Genomic DNA, 21,838 nt, shown 5'->3' on the forward strand with positions numbered 1-21,838 from the left:
CGTCAAGGTTTTCTTTCAGTTTTCTCTTTGTCACTGCATTAACTTTGTGTTGCATTATTGTCTTTTACCTTTTATTACTTTGCAATGCCTGTGATGTTTATTCCCATGTCTGTATCAGTTCACAGTTGATATCAGTAAATGTTTGCATTTCAAAAAACTTGAAACTGACGCAGTGTCAGTTTTGAATTATATAATAATACATTTTATTTATAAAGCATTTTTCTTAACAAAGTAACCAAGTGCTTAACAGATAAAAAGAAAGAATTAAACAATTTAAAACAAAGAAAAACAAACAGATCATAAAACACAGGGAAATAAAATTAAGTTACACAAAAATATAAACTGTCAAGAGTGGGATAATAAAACACAGCAACATATCAAAGATTCATAAAAGCTTTCTGATAAAAGAATGTTTTGAGAAGAGGTTTAAAATTGCACTTACATCCTAAATTATTGTTCAAGAATAATGTTGACTAAACATGTTTTCTATTATCTGTCTGATGCAACTTTCAAGCCTCTGCAAGTCTCTTATTTCATAAAGTGCAACAAGTACGCTTGTTGACAGAAATGTTAAGTATACATGTTTTGTAGAGAATAAAATATTATATACAAAACTGCGGGGGATGTCAGAAACAATATCTTTGCATTGATTGGGATTTGTGTTCATTTAGGACAAGTTTTCTTTCACAAGACGATGAGAGAAAGCAGAAGCTAGAGTGAATAATATGAGTTATTTTTACCCTGGAAAACTCCACTATACGATATGTTGTGTAAATGATGTGGAACATCTTGCACCATATGAGAAACATACTGTATGTGATATATTTTTCTGTGAGTTGAGTATTTTGCCCCCCTCATGTATGTTTAGGAACACCATTCAATATAATGCACTGCAGTACACCACCAGCACCCACTACAACCTCAATAATAAACATAAAGTAGGATTATCACCTTTCTGACAATATCAACAAAAACTGAAAATGTATAAGCTTCGTAAATGTAGAATTTATGGCAGAGCTGTTGTACTGGATTGCATTAGATTGCACAGGTGAGTGTATTTATATGTATTTATTTACAAGTACGTGAAGTACTCAAATGTCTTCACATGAAAGATAAAATCTGTGAGAAAAAAAGAACTTGGGGAAGCTGTTTGCAAGAGGATCACTGCAAAAGTTAAACTGTGAAAGGAAAAAAAAACAAACCCCTATCTATAGATCCTACAGATAACATGTAACAGTCACATGAAGTTTGTAGTTAATGCACTGAAATCCACCGCTGCTATTGTTGCAACTGTTTCCTTTTGATCATGTGCAAACTGCCTGTCGTTACCTTTGCAATAAAGAATATCTGAAGCTGTTGAATTTCAATATACAGGGAGTGATGTAATTCCTACATTTAAAGTCTATTCAGCTTCAGGCTAATTCTATGATGAATTAGTTTCACTTTGCAAGGTCAAAGGTCACAGCAAAATGAACTTACAAATAAAATAACAACATTCTTTCATGTTTGTTTGTTAAAGGTGAAAATAGAATAACTATATTTCAACTGAAAAGAGCTCTAGGTTTAGAGCTCAGAGGAGTTAGTTTTCAAACAGTCAGCAATGCTACAGTAATTTTCCTCCTGGGTGTAAAAGCTCAACCCAGGTCAAAAGAGCAGATTTTTAACTTATATTTAAAGTTTCATTTTGAATGGGAATAATGTACTTTTAGGGTTTAAACTCAGACGACACAGTAAACATATGTGTAAAAAAACTGAAACGCTCCCTGTACTGATAACCATGCTATCATCTTCAGCTTGACATTATCTGATATGTCAGACATGTTTCTACCCTTTTAAAACTGAGATTATGACAATACTTGCATGCATTCTTTGATATTAGTGCTCAGATAAAGTGTATGCTCACGTCAGATGCATTTGACTGCATTCTGCACTATGCACCATTCATTATTCCAAAAACAAAAGTCTGCAGGTCAAACATATATCAAATGTATATTCAACAATATATGTTTTCTTTTTAATTATCTGGTCTATTAGGGTATAAAATAAAACATACCGGCAATCGCTTATTTTAAAAAGTTGATTTGCATATTTTGAAAAAACCAAAAAAATGCTGTTTGACGTTTGCAAGCACACTTGTGGGTTGTGATACGTGTGGTTCAGAGGGATTTTGCAGCCATATGACGTATTAAAGTATAAAAAACCACAGAAGGAGTAGCTGAACACAGCTCTGATGACACAACAATAACAACCATGACACCAGCCGTCAGCATCGCTCTTCTCCTGCTTTCCGCAAGTAAGAACGTAATATTATTTACACCATGTACCTGATAATTTAAGTACCTTTGCAGGATTTAATTTATTTTTCTTTTAGCTGTTGTAAAGTCGTGGTGGTCTTTGGAGGACCAGACTGAAGCAGAGGGAGATTTTTCATCCCAGTTCAAACAGCATGTGAGGAAGGGTGCATCATGCATCATCTATCAAGCAGAGGAGGTGAGAAACTATGTCACACATATTAAAACCTCAAGGCCTCTTCTTTCATTTAGCTATGTCGTGTCATCATGTTTCTGTTTGACTGACACATCAACATGTGAGCTAAACATATGGACTGAATGTTATTTGGTATGACGTAAACCAAAATCATTTTATATGCAGGAAGGAGATCGTTATAAATGGATGAAGAACAAACCATTTGGCGCGAAATGTGAGGTCTGCAAGAACATCGTCTCTGAAGTACAGAAGAAGTTGGGCGGTAATCAGTTAAAGGTAATCAATGCAAAATGTAGTACAGAACGTTAATATCTTCCAAACCTGTCTGAAGCAAACTTTTTCAAAATATGAACTCTCATTTGATTCTTATGTCCACATTTTGCCATAATCAAAGTGTTAAAAAATGGTCTCACTGATTTTGTTATAGTCAAGCCCTGATGAGGGTTAGGGTTAGGGTTACTAACCCTTTTATGTTTTAGCTGAAAATGTTTAAGATAATAACAATAACCCTAACCCTAAAAATCATTCAGATGAAAATATGAATGATGATGGGTCTCAGAAAGCTGTAGCCTAATTTTAAGGGGGAAACAGTTTGGGAAGTACTGTGTTACTTGGTTATTTTTCCTTTGAGAGATTTTAGTTGTCAATAAATGATAATTACATATTGCTGTGCACATTTACATTTTTTGGTGCAGTGGTGGTGGAAGTGGAGTGTTATTGCATTACAGTGGTTCTTACATGCAAAAAGAAACCTGTCTATCTAACATTATACAGTACAGTGGAGAGAAGCTAATTGTTGACCTCTGATATAGTATGTTTTGTTTTATAAATGTTTATTTTTATGACTTGAAGATATTTGGATGTTGCTATGATCAAAACCATACTAAATTAGACTCACGTCCCCTTTAATGAATTTATCTTGCCAGTTATCACTCAACAAAGTGATTCTTGTCAAATATTTATATGTTTTTTATTGAAGGAAGAAATTAAGAAGCAGATGGATGGTTCCTGCAATGAACCTGGACTCATGAGACAAGCATGCAAGAATATCATCAAAGAGTCCAAAGACAAACTGATTGATGGTATAGCCAAAGGCTGGAATCCAGAGAATCTATGTGTTAAACTGAGCTACTGCTAGTGAAATACATCTGTCTGTAGATACTACATACAATGTAATGCATCTGCCTCACAATGAATGTTTCAGCTGTTTGATTCTGATTATAAAAGTCACATAAAAGTGTACATGATGTCTTGTGCTTGCCTTTGCAATAAAGAAGCTATTTCTCATATTCATGTAGTGATATAGTTCTTATGTTCTTAAATAGACTAACAGTAAGACATATTTCTGTGAGACACTGACTTTTCTCTCTCCTTACAAAGCTGATAAGTAGTGTGAGGGAAATTATTGTATGAATATATACAAACACTTGTATGAAACAAAAGCACTTAGTGACAGTAGGTCCCTGTGTGAAGGAGAAACCTAGTATATCCTGCCATGTGCGTCTGGGTATAACTACACATAGAGTAGTCACAACAACTCTCAGCGGTTAGTGAGAAAGAGATAAAGAGATAAAGGAGTTTTCACTCACTCTCTGTGAGTGTGTCATGCTCTGAGCCTTAAAGAAAGTGTGATCATATTGTGTTGAGAAATATCTCTCTCCTCATTTCCACTTCCCCCCTTCCCTACCCTAGACCCATTTTTGGGGGGGCACAGGGGATGTTTAGGGGAAGATAGCAGGTCAACAGTATATGCCACATAGAAGTGGTATACATCATCTGAAAGCTCGGAGCCTGAATATTAATTTGAGATGCAGCTCAGCACTGTGTGGCAAGTTTTTCTTGTAATAAATCTTTAATAAACATTGTGTTTTGGTTAGTTGCCTATTCAGATTTTGAAAGTTTAGAGTGTATGAGGGACTAGAACATTATGATGAAAGTATATGATGGCCATTCCCATGATCAATTTTGTCTCATAAGTTGTTGCATCAATTTTAGGGTTGATACCATTTGTTATTATGTTATTTTTGACCAATTGAGAATTGACAATGTGGTCAAAAATCCCTCAAAAATACCACATTCAGACACTAAGACCTTGTGGAACACCATATAAATATTCATGCTGAGATTTGGTGTCATTTTATAGAGTGAGGCCAAGTCTCAAAAAATGGTCTCACTACAATGAAATGGCTACTATGGGGACTAACATCATCAGACATGAATACAATTGGGCTCATTGAATCCACAAGAGTCTCAGCTTTCCAGTCATACCCAATATATCCAATTCCAAGACTGTTTAGTAACCCCAGTATGCAGAAATATTCAAATACACCACTTTTAGAATAGGCGAAAATAAGACATTTATACTACATGCAAAAAACTGCATGGTTTTTGTCCAAAACTGCATGGGACAGTTCAAGACTGTAAAAAAATATTGTTTAAGTATTCATACACACAAATACAGAAGAAAAATGTAAGAAATAAACTATACTAAACTATAATATAGTGTATTTACATATAAATTGATTTTATGTTAATGTAAATCATTGATAATATTAATTCATATAAAAAAGTCTTTGAAGCATGTTTAATGGTCTACAGACAGCACTATCAGCTGGTTTTCTCAGCTTGTCTCTTCTTGATATATAAATAAAGTTACATTCCTATGAATAAAACATGTTCAGTGTATTCACAGATGAATAGACAGACTGCAGAGGATTTTAAAATCTCAGCAAATGAAACTAAATCCATCTGCATGTCTAGACAACAGCAGGGGTAAGTGAGGAAATACTGCTGTTTTTTTATGAGTCAGACAAAGTTTCCTCCAAAACTGTGAATATAACTGAGTTTAAATGGTCAAAAATCTGAAAATCTGATATTATGAGTGCTTTTTTTTTCTTTTTCCAAAATATATTTTTTGTTTTCTGTTTTAAATCTTTTAGGGTTGGGATATGTTGAACCACTCCAACCCCCCCAAATCTCCAGATGTTCATGATGGCTGCGTTTTTAAGTTACACAAGACACACTCAGATAATAGTCACCGTATAAAAGATTAATATCATTTCGTAATCAAGAGACCTGGTTCACTTTCTTGCTCTACTTTCTGACAGACATCTGCTATGTTTTCTTTTTAGTACACAGGCACAAATACTTCTTATGTCATTATGAAGTCAAGTTCCTTACCGGTCCACCAAAGAACAAAATGTGTTTCAGTTCCTCACTAAGATGAAGTCTTGTTCTCTTTAAAGAGCTCCTCCAGGCCTGTTTTAAGATATATATCTTAAAAATATAAAATACTTTTTAAAAAAATGACACAGAGGAAATCTTACAGAGCTATCTGGAGGATAAAGTTAGAGATTAGTTGACTTTTAATTGAGTCGTTATAGTTGTGCAGTATTCTATTATTGAATTATTAAAAGTACAAAAAATGGGAACCAGCAGCCATTACTTTACAACAATTTGTTTCTTTTGGCTGCAATTAAACATGTGCCATTATTACCGAGCTGCTGGTGACAGACTGAGCACATACTGGTCTGTTTACCATGAATAAATGAGTGAATTAACTCGTTTATTTTCTATATGTTGTTTTGTTTTTGAGCAACAATCCCCTGCTGTGAAATACAGTCACAAGTGGCGTTCGAGGCTCATCTTACATAAACTGTTGTATAATTCAAACTCTTAATTTACATTTTTAATTACTCCCCACATACTGCTCAGTGACCCGGCAACCTTATTTATCTCTGCTTCACTGCCTATATTATGTCAATCACTCTCTCTCTCTCTCTCTGTCTCTCTCTCTCTGTCTCTCCTATTCCCCTGACTGGGGAGATTATTGACATAATCTTCTGTAAAGCATTCGAAAGCATCTGTCTTAACATCCAAATCTCTCTGTTGCTGTAAGCTTTGATTTCTTTCTTACGTAGATGTACATAATCACAGGGTAGCAGAGAGACACACACAGAATAACTATGTGTACAAACTCCTATGAAAGACAGGTATTTAGACCACTGATGAAAAAAAAAACACAATAAAAAGTATTGGAAGTTTTAAAGTACTTTTTTGAATTTGTCTCTTCAGTAAGGTCTTTAAATGGTTAGAAATAAGTTGTACTGCTATGAAACAGTTAAAAAAACATACAACATACTTATTTCTCCTCTTTAAAGTGGCTTTAATCGATATTTTTCATAATATCAATATATTAAATGACAGTGTGTAATGTGAGAGGTATGACTCATAGTGATGAACTGACAAAGAATTGTCAGCATCTCTGCAGCTCCCCTTGGCTTTTAATGAGTTTCAGCTCATTGTTTAGCTGTTCAGCTGCAACTTTACTGTTTTGGTTCACTTTCAGCGCTCTCATAGTGTTGTTTTTGGCTGCAGCAGGCAGCTGTTTTCAGAGAACAAGCTCTAAAAAAGCCACTGTACACTACCTGCTCAGCACCACAAACAGAGTTAGCTGTAGACTAGCTGGTGAACATAGCGGAGCATTTAGCAGCTAAAGAGTCAGATATTTCCCTCAAGCGGTGGTAGAGAGCAATAACAGAGTTAAAAGAGAGTGAATATTGGACTTACATTCACCAGGTGGACAGAAACACGACACCAAATGAATGATAATGTTGCTCCGTAACTGCTGGAAGTGGAAATAAGCGACTGTTTGCTAACAAGTTCAACATAATAACTAATAAGATGATGATATGTGTTCACTACTTGTTTCTGCTGAAAACAAGTGGCCAAAAAAATCAGTCAATGCAGGTTTAATTTGGGAAACTGTACTCTCAAATAAAATTCTTGTTCTCAATACCAATTTATGTTCTCATTTTGCTTGTCTGTCACCTCTCACTAAGGGATGTTAAAGATAACACAGTGTTACATTTAACAGACAAAACTCTTGGAAGTAAAGATGGCAGTAAGTATTTTCTGGGTAAATTGGTACTTGAAAGTTTTCTTTCAATGATGTAACCTTTTTGTTTTTCAAAACACCAACATAGGAGTCTACGATCATTGGTTATAAATATTTCATATTTTTTTATGAGGAGTTTGGTTTAATTGCATTTAATTTATAAAATTGATGATTACATTATTACAAGCACTCAGTGTATTGATATCATGCTGTAGATGTGGTTTGTTTTTATTCATCACCTTACTGCAGGGGTTTTCATCCATTCATGCAAACATAGAATAAAAATAATACATAAAAATGTAAATAATGTCGCGTTCCACAGTCACTCCTGCTTGTAAAACTCACTATGACTGCAACAACAATGCCTTTTGATATTCTTATATGTCTCATGAGTCATATTTAAAATCACATTATCCCTGAAGTAATCATTGCCAGACTGGATTTACACAAGGAAAGAATATTGGAACTTGTTTTCAGTTTTTTGTGTCTGAAAGTTGACATTTTTGGATAATCCTGAAAGAACAAAAGATTATTTCTATTGCATAGAATCACAGGAACATTTTGTTATGTTATCCCCTGATGTTCTGTGTGCATCCAGCATGTTAAGAAGTTTATTATGAGACATACAGTAGAACATCCAGTCTCAGATGTTATAAAAAAAAATAAAATGGAGTGACAACTGGATATCAACAGATCATAACATTTTAGTCAACACAGCCCTACTATCAGCACATCCTCACATTAAAGCCTTTTGGGCCTTAAATATATTTAAAAATATTTTACAATTTCAAGCTACACTGTTATTAAAAAGGAAGACAAGAAATAGTGTCTCACTTGGTGAAAAAACAAAATTTACACACAACACTTTTTGTACAAATATGGTTTGACTTCACTCTTATTCAGCTTCACTGCTGTTGAGATCCTCAAAATAATTCACAGTAGAGTTTGGAAACATCAACGTGCAGCTGATTTGGGGGCGATGTAGCTTTAAAGCAGCAAAAATCACTATTTTATAATAACAGTGCATCAAGTGTGTAATGTGTTGGTCTTGGCTTGTAGTGATGGACCTACAGAGAATTATCAGTGACTCTGCAGCTCCTCTCGGCTTTACAGAGCTTTATAACGAGTTTCAGCTCATTGTTTAGCTGTCCGGCTGCAATTTTACTGTTTTGGTTCACTCTCAGCGCTCTCATAGCTCTCTCAGCCACAGTAGGCAGCTTTTTTCAGAGAAAAAGCTGTAAAAAACCACTGTACTCTACCTGCTCAGCACCAAACGCCAAACATACACAGTTAGCTGTAGACTAGCTGGTGAACATAGTTAAGCATTTAGGAGCTAAAGATATTTCCCTCCGGAGTTGGTAGAGAGCAAAAACAGTTAGTTAGAGTTAAAAGAGAGTGAATATTGGACTTACACTCACCAGGTGGACAGAAACACGACTCCAAATGAATATATCTGTCCACCTGGTGAGTGTAAGTCCAATATTCACTCTCTTTTAACTCTGTCAGTGTTGTGTTCACTACTTGTTTCTGCTGCCCCCATGTGGCCAAAAACATTGGTTAATGCAGGTTTCAAGCTTCTGAAAGCAACATTTTTAACATTTACTTTAACAATATTACTATGCAAAACCTCCATTGAGATCCAGCACCCAACTCTGCAGCTCTATGTAGCTTTTAGCCTCCTTTAGATGACTGTTTTAGTTCTTCGGTGCCACATAGACTGGAAGGTCTCACTGCTCTCACCAACCCTCCATATAAAACTGAAGGCAGCTGTTTCCAGCAAATAAGCTCAGGCAAGTGGAGTGTACACCGCCTGGCCAGCACCAAACAGTAGACAGGTAGAAGAAAAAGAAATATTTGGCAGCAAAAGAGCCAGATTATTAATGGGGACTAAACCAAAGCTGAAAGGAGAGTAAATATTGACTTACATTCATCAGGTGAACATACAAATAATCAACATTTTTGGGTGAGTTTATTGTGGAGTCTTTTCTGCCCTCTAGTGGCCTCAAACAAAATAATGCAGCTTGAAATTATTATTGTTTAACTGCTGCAAGCTAAAAAAGAGTAGTAAACTGATTCAGCATCACACTCCTAACAATGTCCGACTCATGATGAAAACTTAAAATAAAAGGATCAAAATCATGCATCCTGCTTCTTTATCAAAACCTGCTGCCTACATTAGCTACTAATGTAGCTTCGAACTCCTAGCCTCAAGGAGAGATGAAGAGCAGGCTACAGAGGTCTGTTAACCTCACTTTTTTCATATCTTTCATTTTCAAACTTGTAGTTTTTAGCCCCAACTGACACTAACTCAAATGACATCACTTTAAGCAATGTCTCAGATTTCACACAGCTCCCTCTGGGGTCACAAAAAGGCTTTTTCACATATGCAGTAATATTTCCCAAGACCTGAGAACAGACTTAAATGTGTAAAATAAGTGAAATTCCCCTTGTTAACAGTCCAGAAGTGCATCTTTCTACAATTTCAGTTGAAACTGATATGTACTAGGAACCATTCTGATTTGTGTTTAAGTCTTGTGAATGTGGTTTCAAATAAATATATGGAAAGCCGGTCCAAGATGTAGAGTTTGTCAAGACCATCACATAGTTCAGTTTTAGCAGAGTGAGTCCTCTCTCTCCTCCTGCAGAGCGTAATCTATCTCGTCCATTTCCCGTTCGCAGTCTTCACACCCCTCAGCGCCGCATCCCTCCACCACCACCATGCCATGAGGGTCCACCAGCCTTCCTCCAACCACCCCAACTCCGCCCAATGCTCCCATTGTCCCCACACCCATTCCTCCAACTCCACCTCCTCCAACTGCCCCCATTCCTCCCACTACTCCTCCCATTCCCATCCCAACAGTTCCCATTCCTCCAACTCCACCTCCTCCTACTGCCCCCATTCCTCCCACTACTCCTCCCATTCCCATCCCAACAGTTCCCATTCCTCCAACTCCAACCCCTCCTACTGCTCCCATTCCTCCCACTACTCCTCCCATTCCCATCCCAACAGTTCCCATTCCTCCAACTCCAATTCCTCCCCCACCCACAAGCAGCGCCCCTCCAGCGCCGCACGCCAACGGTCCGACGGCTGGGCCCACTCCTCGGGGCCACAGGGGGTCCATGAGCGCTCCCTGCTGGCCCAGCTGAATCAGCTGGCTGACGGAGTAAACCCCCCCGCCGCCAGCTCGAACGACCTCCTCATAGGAGGGGGCGCGGGCAGCAGCACGGGCCTCCTCCAGCCTCACACGGGCGCGGTGCTTCATCTCGATGAGGGTCTTGGTGTAGGAGTTGAGCGTGGCCACGGCTGCCGCCATGCAGCAGCTGAAGGACAGCCACGCCATGCTGGGGAGTGCAGGGTAGAAAGATTTGGAAGAAAGTTATGACCTTTGTTGTCCAACTGCAGGGAAATGCAACCTGTTGTTTCAGACTGATTATTGATTTCATGCAATTGCACAATTATTTTGGGTTACATTGAAGCAAACTTACGCAAAGGACCATCCATAGTCCCAGGTCTGTGGTCTCCAGTCTTTAGGCCCGATGCTGACGGTCATCTGAAACACTGTGGTGTACATCATATGAGCTACCATCCCCATCATGCCTGATGGAGGGGAAAAAATACAGAAATACAGTTAAAAAGAGAAAAGGAAAAAAATAAAAGATTGTAGAGATATGAGAGAGAAAAGACCATTATGGGGGTTAAAATGAAGAAATAGGAAAACCTCAGTCTACGCTATTGGCAAACCAGAGTCATGCAAATTCAGTACAAACTTGATTGCCTAGCACAGCAGCCTTTCAAAACTCTAAATCGTTCTCCCTCTTAAAATCATTGAAAAAATTAAAGAATTCCAATTTAAAGCCACATGAGACAAGATTACTATCACACACAAAAAACCAGCTCCTGAAAAGAGTGCCCTTTTGTCCAAAGAAAACTCTGGTGTTAAGTTTGGACATCAGTTTGGCATAAGTTTAGATCACATAATTCAAACAACTACTACACGTTTGGTGCTGCCAGTGTAAGTATGTTAAGTGAAAATTTAAGGTTTCCTTAAGATCAAATGAGCTGTTAAAGTGATCTTTTTAAAGCAGAAAATGTCCCCTGTGCGTCTCCTGTCCCCACCTGAGAGGACAGTGCACATGGCGGCGAAGGCGTTGATCTTGAGGGCGTTCATCTCCCTCTTGGCACAGAGGCAAATCACTTCCACACACATCAGCAGGAAGCCCATGGCCAGGAGACCGATGTACATGAACTCACTGATGACTGACAGCCAGAGGACGCCTGAAAGCAGCAGTGAGAAGAAAGAGGGAAGAAGATTTTAAATTTAGTCTCTTATGGGAGGAGAATAAAGAGCCATTTGCAAAATCAAAAAGTAACTAGAAACTAACCTACATGTAATTCTGTGTTGTAGTTCAATATTTTCTTTTGGTTAAACAAGTTTTGTTTGACCTTAAACATCACATTTCCCAACAAGTGAACATGAGTGAGGATGTGACATTGAAGTGCATTTGCCTGATGTTTGGTTATGGTTGACTTCAATGTTAATTAGAGGACAGGATATTTTTAGGATATTTTGCACTAACTAAATATTTTGTACCAACCTTGTGTCTCTCCCGGCGTCAGCTCAATGAAGCTGCGACACTTTTCTTCCTGATCATCACCTGAAAGAAGAATCACAACAGATTTCAGCCATCGAGATACTGACTATGATAAACACAAGGCATCAAGTTATCTGATTTAGGTAGGCCGACTTTTAGTGGCTCAGAACAAAGCATATGTTATGTCTGTTCTTTTATCCTTGGTCATAAGATCAACTGCCAGGATCAGAGTGTTATCTTACAACTGCAATATGTACTTTTTATAAAATAATCCCTCGCAAATACTGAGAACTTATGTCTATACTCATCGCAAATCCTAAAACTGTAACACAAAGAGCTCCCTTAAGCCCACTAGTTCACCTTCCAATGGGAGGAAGAATTTAAGGCAAAACTGCTGGCCAGTGATTACTTTCTGTTTTCAGGATACCTACAGTAAACTCTCTTTGTGCTTTCTTTGCTGAACACACACCAGGAGTGACTGCAGTAATAATATATTCTGATCTTAATGGTACAAAGAGCTTGAAGCAGATTTGTCTTTTGTTTGTTTAATGTCAAAGTGATAAATTCAGTATTTAGTGCAGGCCAGAACCCCTGACCACTGACTGCAGAGTAGTTAAAGTTATAAAAGAAGACATACTTGACTTATTTGGACTCAAATTGAAATAAAAGCAGCAGCCAGAGAGTATTTTTTAAATAAAATAATGAAATATGAAAAAGCAGAAAAATTGTTCAGAAACAGAAGTCGTCTGCAGCCTGTTGCTTTCCTGTTTCAACATGATAAGTGGACAAACTCCACTGATCTAAAGTTACACCAGTAACAAACAGTTTACTGGCCTGTTTGGTCTGTGGATATTATAATTCAGGTTCATACAAACTATCCTCTTTACTGGCTCCTTTGACAACAAGTTGATCTTTGTTCATTTATAATCTGTGTTTACTGTGGTTACTGACGCAGCAGTTTTGGATCAATACTACCATGCACAAATATACAAAATATACACATAGAGCCTTATCAGCCATCATCAGTGTCCTAACTTTTACCACTAGTCATGCTAATTTTAGTAATTCTTTGATGCTCTTAAGACTTCTTTATTGGCTGTTCATTTACTATTTTTTACATTGCTTTGATGTACGGTTTATGATGCATATGTCAGTGACCACAGACTGTCCAGTACAAGTTATTATCTTATCTCTTATCTGAGCAATCAATGACTTCAACTTCAGTTTATTTAAAGTGCACATCACCCAACTTGCTTCCTGAATGTGCAGTTCATTCAAAAGAAGGGGAGGTGTATTCCAAAGGCTCTATCATCAAAAGATTTTTTGTTAAATCAAGCATCAAGAAAAGATACAGGACGCAAGAGTGTACAGAGAATTAGGGCTAGAGATATATGAAGGAACCGATCAATTTAAAGCCTTATCAGTGAGGAAGATGATTTTAATATCAGCTCTTGATTGAATTGGTAGCCAGTACAAAAACATCAGGACAGGTGTTATATGATCCAACTTCTTAGATCTTGTGAGGACTCTGACAGCTGTGTTTTGGACCAAATGGAGACCTTTTGTTGCATGAGGCATAGGTAGGCCAGACAAGTGCATGTTATAAAGGCATATACAAGGATGTATTTGTATTTGTATTTTTTTTGATGGGGACGATGCAATTTAACATAGTTCCAATACAGAGCATGAAACTGATGTACTGCACAGAGAGTTTATAGCTATTGCTACTTTTCAACTCTTGTCCCTAGTTGGGCTTTACATATACAGTGTAATTAAAATATGCAGCTCAAGCTATAAGCATCTGAATTGGATAAAATAGGGCGTATCATGGCTAAGTTATGAAAGAAAGCATTTCTTGTGTTGTGGCTTAAAGGTAAGAGAAGGATAATATACTACTCCCAGAGTCTTAACTGTACATCAATAGAATAAATGTAATTTTTCAGGGTTTAAGGGCTCCATATAAAGGAAATTTCAATTCCTAAATGGATTTAAAAATGGCAGTGAAGCTATTTTGAGATACTCAAAAGATGTAATGACTTTTATGAGAGAGTAAGAAACAACACTACAAATTAGAGAAAGTAACTGATTTCTTTGCTGGCCATCCAGAGTTTTCTACTGAGGAGCTGAGTACAAAGCCAGCCCCCATTCTGATCACCAACCTTCATTATGCTTCTCACAGGACAGCCAGAAGCCGGTGTGGAAGTAGCGCAGCATGTACTTGTCCTCGCCCGTCTCCCAGATGTAGTGGACGGCATTGGCCATCTGCTTCCTCTTGATCCTGGCCAGTTCCTCCTTCTGCATGGGCGAGAGCGTCACGTTGGAGGCCGGGTTCCTGGGGTCCGGGGTGGGGGCCTCTGGGCGGAGAATGATGGAGAATTAGTGATGAGAGGAATAAAAGTTAAAAAATAGGGAGAGACCAGAGGGAGAGGGAAGTGTTTGAGAAGGGAAAGATAAGGGGGTCGATGGAGGCAAGATGATAGAGTTGAGATGGAAGAAACAATGAAGATGAAAAAGATTTGAGGGGAATTAGCTAGTTGAGAAGCAAATTTACTGAGTTAAATAGAGTACAGATGCAAATAAATGAGGGAAGAGATATTCATTTATCATATCTGCACTATATTGCTTTGTGGGATCTTCTTCAAAGCCAATATGCGAAGAAACTCTGACATAAATCCTTATGGGTCCCAGCATGAAACACAATCCACTGCTGAAACACTTGTTCTTGAGGTAATCTTTCATTTTCTATGTAGTGAAAATTGAATACTAGATGGAAACAAATAGGCTTAATGTAGCGCTGAAAGATAAGACAGTGAGTCAATGGATCCAGATAACATGCAGCTACAGATACAGAAGTTCTGAGATTAGCAACAAAGCCTGGATTACGTGAATCACTGCCAGTCAAGTCAAGTGTACAATACTTAAACCCAGGTTGTGAAAAATATTGTGAATAAAATCCTGCACTATTACTGCAATGACATTCTATTTATTAAGGAATATATTTTTTGGAATTTTTGGATTATTCCAATATTATGAGACAAATCTCCAGACAGATGGTTTTAAGAGTGAAATATTATATAACATCATGATTTCATCACTTTTTCAGTCAATACATTTTTTTTCTTTTTTTTTCTGTTTAATCTGAGTTGACTGGTCTTGGGCAATGAGCATATTTCTGAAACTGTCAAAATTTGAACAAGATATATTATTTTATCAATTTTAAAGGTACTCTCCATGATTTGTTAAAGGGGCCCCCTTCTGTTCTGATTGGCCAGCTTCAATAAGCTTCCGCCAGCTCCAGAGGCTACGTAAACCATCAGTAGTAGAAGAAGGATTTTACTTCTTTCTTCTGGTCTTTACTCAAGATATAAACTTCTCAAATACATCCATACATGTTCGAGTCCAAACATGCACGGGCATGATCCGAAATATGTGAGTGGACAAGGCGAACAAGATCATGGAACAACCTTAATAACAACCTTAGCGGCAAAGACTACAGAATGGGTGGCCATTTGTGGGAATGCACAAACAATCTGATGTCATCAGGAGGAGGAAGTAGAGGTAACTTTGCAAGCGGAGCATTCAGAGCTTGCTGAAGCCCTGACTTTTGACCTGCAGGGAGCATTTTACATAAATTCACCTCAAGTTTTGGAATTTTCACCATGTTTAACATCATAAAAGGAAAAGTTAAAGTATAAAAATAACAGAAAATCACAAAAACGCATGTTATGTCCCCTTTAACACTTTATAACAAAAGTCCTTCCTGGTAAGAACAAACAAAAAAGTAACTGCACCACTTAGAAGCTGTTGAGAGTCAATCAAGAATGATTCATTAAAGGTAACTTGTGGAGTTTTTGACCACCAGTAGCACTACAGAGCAATGGTTTTACAGAGCGTTTGCTCTCATGCACAAGATGAACATACACATACACATGCATATGCGTGACACACATACACATTCCAGCCAATGGTTTCACACCTCTGATCTACAATTGGTGATAATGAGCCAAGAAACACTGCAATATACCAACAAAGACTCCTAGCAAGTAAACATGGATATAAACCAAGTAGCAACAACCACGGCTTTAGCCTGAAGCCAGTGTGGAAGCACCTCAAAGTGCAATGATGCTCCAATTGACTCCCAACCTCTCTCTAGAAATACTAAGTCATTCAGGCCCTCTAATAAGTGTATTCGTGGTCATTTTGAAAATTATTGCTCTACTCATAAGATTTGAAGACTTATAGTAGCTTTGATGTCTGCCATATGGGCACTGATTGACAATGGTGATTAACAGTTGGCTTGAACTTATAATATTTATAAGTTTAATGTTACTTGATCATGATACCTGCCCTGTTAGCACAATTTAGCTAAGGGAGCTAACATTAGCCCAAATATGCTTGGTGTTCTAAGTAAGCTAGCGTTAGCTTGGGTCCAAGGTAGCGGGGCATGTTTCCAGAGTGTGAATCGCAACGCCCAGCACTCCTTATTTGGAAGGTCCCAATACACAATAATGATACACGATTCTGGGATGGTTTTCATTCATGTAAGGGCTCATAAGAAGCAACGAAAATGTTGAAAAATGGCATATCTTGTAGTGTGAAGAAATCTTTTTTTTTAAAAGTGTTCCAAAAATGAATCCCATGTTCCTTGACTAATGGTCAAACTAGCCACCAAATTCAGCTGAAATTTAATTAAATCTCTTTGAGGTATTCTACAAACAAACAACAGAACTGAAAGCATAACCTCACTGGTGGAGGCACTGAATGAACAAGCCTTTAGATTAATGAAATGTCATTGCAACACGGCGGTGAGATACATCAGTCTCCCAGGTTCCCAATAAGCAGTGAAAGGTTGATCAAAGGTTGGTCAAAAGACTAAAACTGGGCTAAATTTGGTTCAATAGTTTTTTCTTTAGATATCTAGTTTACATATAGACCTAACTTTTCTTTCAACAGCATTTCAGAGTTTTAATGTAGACATCAAGTCAACTTTTGACTTTCACCAAATCAATGTTTTTTTTGTGATGTATGACACTGCATTACATTCGATTTCACTGTGGAGGAATCTGTAAGCCTGTACATTTACATCAGGGGTAGCCATACCTGTGGTGTACGGCTGGCTGTTGTTCTGCCCGCAGTTCTTCATCTTGACCGGTGACAGACAGAGTGGTTTCACCACCTTGTGGGTTCCCTCACACCAATAGGAAGTGCAGAAAGCCGAGACGGACAAGGTGAGGGCCAGTGAGGTGAGGGAGAGGGACAGCAGGGAACGGTTACGTCTGGACATTTTCTCCAGCATGGTGGCAACTCGGGTCAAAGAAAACCAGGGAGAAATGAGAATAATGGGTGATGGCTAAAGGGGTGTGGGGATAACAAGAAAGGTGGGTGACAGGTTGCGTTTCGGCTTGACTTTAAAGTTGATCCTGGTTCGAAAACGGCTGGGAAAGACTCAGGTTCTGTGTTACTTGCTGTTGACCAATCAGGATAAGGATCAGAGGAGCGAGGGGGTTTCCGTGACACCAAGGCAACAAATTAAGATTGATTCATGGAGGATGGTAGCGAGGAGGCGAGAGAAAGCGAGGAAAAGGGATTAGGGATGTTTGAGAAGTGGACCAAAGGTCAGAGGGGAAGATGAAAAGAGGTTGAGTGGAAAGAGACCAGTGGAAGGAGAACAGTCTATGAGCAGAGGTCAGAGAACAGTGGCGTGGAGGAGGATGAACTGCTGGGATTTAATCACTTCCAGCGAGCAAGAAAGAAAAAGAGACAGATGTGTAGGCCAGAGGTTACAGGAGGAACTCCAGCTCTCCTCCTGCTCCACTTTCAGTCAGAAAAAATCAGCATCAGAATGAAATAGGACCTTCCTTCCTTCTCGATGTTACGGCACGACCCAGGCAAGACGTCTGAGTCCACACATTTCTTCTCACCGTGCTGACACTCTATCCCATCTTTCCACTGCCATCCCAACTCACGTCTGGTTTCTGTTTCTGTTTTTTTCTGTCAGTTTATGTCTTCCCACTCGGATGAAGATAAACGTCTAAATCTTATCCTGCGGATTTTGCAACTAATCAGTCCGGCTCTCACGGCACATCCCGTTTCTCAACCTGTTCTTCCACCTCTTCGGGAGGGATTGAGTTCACAAAAGAGTGATTAGTCCAGTATCTCAGGGCTACCTCTGGGTCGGGTAATCTGTGTTAATCTTGCAGGGTTAGGTGGATGAGATTAATGCCCACTGACTCTCGTGATGCTTTTGTCTGGACAACCACCTAAATGGAAAGAAGGGGGACAGAGCCGGGCATCTGGATTAGACGTCATCAGGAACAGTTGCATCCTGTCTACAATGAAGGTCAAGTAATTTAACCTGCATGGTAACACTTTACTTTTAGCCCCCTTATGTAGCATTTATAAGCAGTATATAACCATTTAATAAATGCTTTTTTTACACACTATAATCTAGTTGTAAGCAGATATAAGTGTTTATGAATATATTTGTTAACATATTTTATTGTAAATTTCTATTTTATATTATTTAGGATTACTTAACTTGTGATACTTGTTTTTTCTCTTGCTTTGTATAGTTACTCATATTTTCTAGTATGAATGACAATGTAGTAAAACACAGTTGGAATAATATAGAATATGGCTTCATAGGAGAAGTTATAATTGTTGACAAAAACTGTACATTATTAAACACTTAAAAATGTCCTTATATCTACTTATAACCACATTATAGTGTGTTTTTAACCATTCATTAAATGTGTGTCTACGGCTTATAAATGTTTGTATGTTGTTAATCGGGGGACTTAAAGTAAGTCTTTAACAACCAATGGATTTAGGTAACACTTGAAAATAGGCCAATACATTATAAGCACTTCTACTTTAAGATCCAATAGGCTACAATTAGTAGTTTTGATTAAACTAGGAACTCAAACTCATTGGTGTCTTATTTTCTCCCTCACCCTGACATGTTTAAACCACAAACAAACCAAAAAGTGAATAAAAGGGCTTCACCAGTGCAAACTAAGCTGTACTGGTGTGTCTATTGGTTTCGACTGGGCCAAATGTGTCATATATGCACAATAAGGTAGGTTCAAACAATATATCAACATACAAAACAATACATAAAGTATTTGTAATAACATTACAGCAGCTGGAAAAATGAAACAACGTATATTTAAAAAAACAAAATATATAATATGTATTCACTACTGAATAAATAATCAGTTAAAGGACCAGTGTGTAGAATTTAGTGGCATCTAGCAGAATGGACTTGGCAGAAATGGAATATAATATTCATCAGTATGTTTTAATCAGTGTATAATCACCTGAAAATAAGAATTGTTATGTTTCCGTTACCTTAGAATGAGCCCTTCATATCTACATAGGGAGCGGGTCCTCTTTCACAGAGCCTGCCATGTTGAACCCCCATATTTCTATGGTTGCCCAGAACGGACAAACCAAACACTGGCTCTAGAGAGGACCTTTGCATTTTTTGCAAGTTTCGTGGCCACCGTAGTTTCTCTTACACGCTTGGAAGGGCGGAGATGTATCCATGTGGCTGCACTTTGCAACTGACCAAGATTTAAAAACTCTTAACAGTTACTACTTTACACTTGAACAGTGGTTCTGATATAGTGATACCAGAAGATCTCCCAGATGATGTACCATCATTACATGACATTATTATGTCATGATCAGCCAGGTATTAAGGTTTAATTTAGTGCATCAAATCATCTCATGGTGTGAAACTGTAATCCATAAAGGACACTGACGTAGTTATTGTTCTGTTTGATTTTTACATACATGTGTAGACACATATCTACATACACCTGTCCATGTTATCAGCATCTGAAGCTTATAGATTAACTGATCCAGGCAAAGAGGTTTGAGGCGTAAACTCAATCAAGTACATCAGCACACAGTGTTTCCTGTCACACAACTGGACTTTAATTTTAAGGGATCTTAGCTGAGAGTGTTGTGTAAATATTGTCTTAAATGCCACTAAATAGACAGAAAACATGAATATATTCCACCCGTCTTTACAACAGCACAGGATTTACACAGTACATTATGACAGTAGAACACTTGGTATATTGCTCGCTCAGTATCATCTCATCATAAGCTAAAATCTTTCCCCCCATGTATGTGATTGAAAACCCAGCTGCTGTTCATACTCAGCTTTTGATCAGCTTACACTTGTGCAAAAATAAAAATACGAAAGCAAATCGACTTACCGTGTTTAGGACTGTTTCCTTTACGTCTCCTTGAACCGGGATTCAGTTTCCTTCACCTTTTCCTCTGCGCTCCCTTATCTATTCCTTCTCCGTCTTGGGTGAGTTTCCATCAGAAACCCACCCAGATTTCACTCTAATCCTCACAAGTCCATCTGTTACTTTCCCTCCCCTTTGCTCCCTATACTGTGTCTATTCATCCATCCTCACATCTCTCTCTCTCTCTTGTTTTCTTCATCTCCACTCCGCTATCACTCATAACCCTCCTGACCTCTAGTCCTATAGTGATTAAGTTGACAGCATAGTATGGAACAGCTTGGATTGAGATGAGTGTGACAGCGTTGTGGTCTCATGGTGTGCGCTGCTCTCTAAACTTCGACCCATCTTAACACTGACTAGTACAGCAGGGTATATACAGGGGCTGACTTTCGGCAATTGCATGACTGGAATAACGGTTTGAATCACTGATTGGAAAATAAGTGAAGCGGGAACAGCACAGTTTGTCCAACTCATTTCCTGCTTTATCTCAGTTTGTTTGTCTCTGTGACAGTGATGAAGAGGCCTTACACTGGTGCTATGTTGTGAAACACCCTTGAAATTAGATGAAATGGGCTTATAGAAGTGAGGTTAAGACTCATCTATGGAATAAGGTCACAGATTTATGATAAAATCCTCAGTTACATTTTTACTTTAGCTATACATTTCAGGATTTATTGTTTAGTTTTATGTTTATGCTTCTTTATGTGTTGTTTTTTTTTTGTCTTTTAACTAAGGATAATCTTCTTCTTTGGTGTTTGTACCACTTTAGCTGAATGTGAGATCAGTCCACTGTGTTAATATGCAACAGCCAACAAATTGTACTGGGAACAACACTGTCAAGTCAGGTCCAAGTTGATTTAGTTTTGTAAGATTTAGTCGCATCTAGCAGTGAGGTTGCAGGTTGCTGTGAAACTCGCAAAAAATGTGAAAGGCCCTCTCTAGAGCCAGTGTTTGGTTCTGGGCTACTGTAGAAACATGGCGGTGCAACATGGCGGATTCTGTAAAAGAGGACCTGCTCCCTATGTAGAAATAAAGGGCTTATTCTAAGGTAACAAAAACACAACAGTTCTTATTTTCAGGTGATTTTACACTAATTAAAACATACTGGCATGGCATTTCTGCCATGTCTGCTCCACTAGATGCCACTAAATCTTACACACTGGCCATGCTAGTGGCTCTGTGAAGCTGAGCTAAATGCTAAAATCAACATGCCAACATATGTTGATATGGGTTGGTCTTAAGGGAGCTGCTCTATAACCACTAACATTCAGCTGCTCATCTTTTTACACCTTATCAAGCAATAACTTCCAGCTATCAGCAATCACAGACATTTTCTTTAGAAAATGCACATTTCCTAGTTTTGTTCTTGACATAACTTATGTACTTTTGCTGCTTGTTAAACTCATTTTAAATACATCTATCACCTTGATACAATATCTCAATACTTCTCTTCTTATTATTATCTTTGTGCCTCTTTCTCTCAAGGCTGAGCAGAATGACTTCATGACTTCTTAGTGGAGCTGACCTCGATGGATCATGCTGAGATAATGAGATATTTAAGCCATAATAAAGTGAAAACATGAAAACAAGGTTTAAG

The 21,838-nt window shown here is 38.1% G+C and overlaps 1 protein-coding gene and 1 long non-coding RNA gene across 2 annotated transcripts; one reads left to right on the forward strand and one right to left on the reverse strand.

Moving 5' to 3' along the window:
• The first annotated feature begins 2,384 nt into the window (after window positions 1–2,384).
• On the forward strand, window positions 2,385–3,776 carry LOC122969240. Its single transcript, XR_006398954.1, has 3 exons — window positions 2,385–2,490; window positions 2,653–2,763; window positions 3,467–3,776. It is a non-coding gene; the product is annotated as an uncharacterized LOC122969240 (long non-coding RNA).
• Window positions 3,777–8,890: 5,114 nt separating this feature from the next.
• On the reverse strand, window positions 8,891–20,276 carry LOC122969236 (germ cell-specific gene 1-like protein). The gene is made up of 9 exons (XM_044334778.1): window positions 20,206–20,276; window positions 17,078–18,237; window positions 14,137–14,331; window positions 11,981–12,040; window positions 11,502–11,660; window positions 10,871–10,982; window positions 10,266–10,726; window positions 10,173–10,178; window positions 8,891–10,127 (listed from the first exon to the last, which is right to left on the reverse strand). The coding sequence occupies exons 2-9, from the start codon at window positions 17,271–17,273 to the stop codon at window positions 9,997–9,999; spliced, it is 1,320 nt and encodes a 439-aa protein (XP_044190713.1). The 5' UTR covers window positions 17,274–18,237; window positions 20,206–20,276; the 3' UTR covers window positions 8,891–9,996.
• Between the last annotated feature and the right edge of the window lie 1,562 nt (window positions 20,277–21,838).

The sequence above is a fragment of the Thunnus albacares genome, chromosome 19 (genome assembly GCF_914725855.1).
Source record: "Thunnus albacares chromosome 19, fThuAlb1.1, whole genome shotgun sequence".
In the NCBI taxonomy this organism is placed as follows: domain Eukaryota; kingdom Metazoa; phylum Chordata; class Actinopteri; order Scombriformes; family Scombridae; genus Thunnus; species Thunnus albacares.

What these genes read in the sequence shown, in the direction of transcription:
- LOC122969236 (XM_044334778.1), bottom strand. Translation starts at nt 17,273, where the DNA reads ATGCTGGAGAAAATGTCCAGACGTAACCGTTCCCTGCTGTCCCTCTCC. An exon ending in CAGCCAGCCGTACACCACAG is followed by an intron (nt 14,332 to 17,077) that starts GTATGGCTACCC and finishes TTCTCCGCCCAG; the next exon opens with AGGCCCCCACCCCGGACCCC. An exon ending in CATGTGCACTGTCCTCTCAG is followed by an intron (nt 10,983 to 11,501) that starts GTGGGGACAGGA and finishes CCCCTCCATCAG; the next exon opens with GCATGATGGGGATGGTAGCT.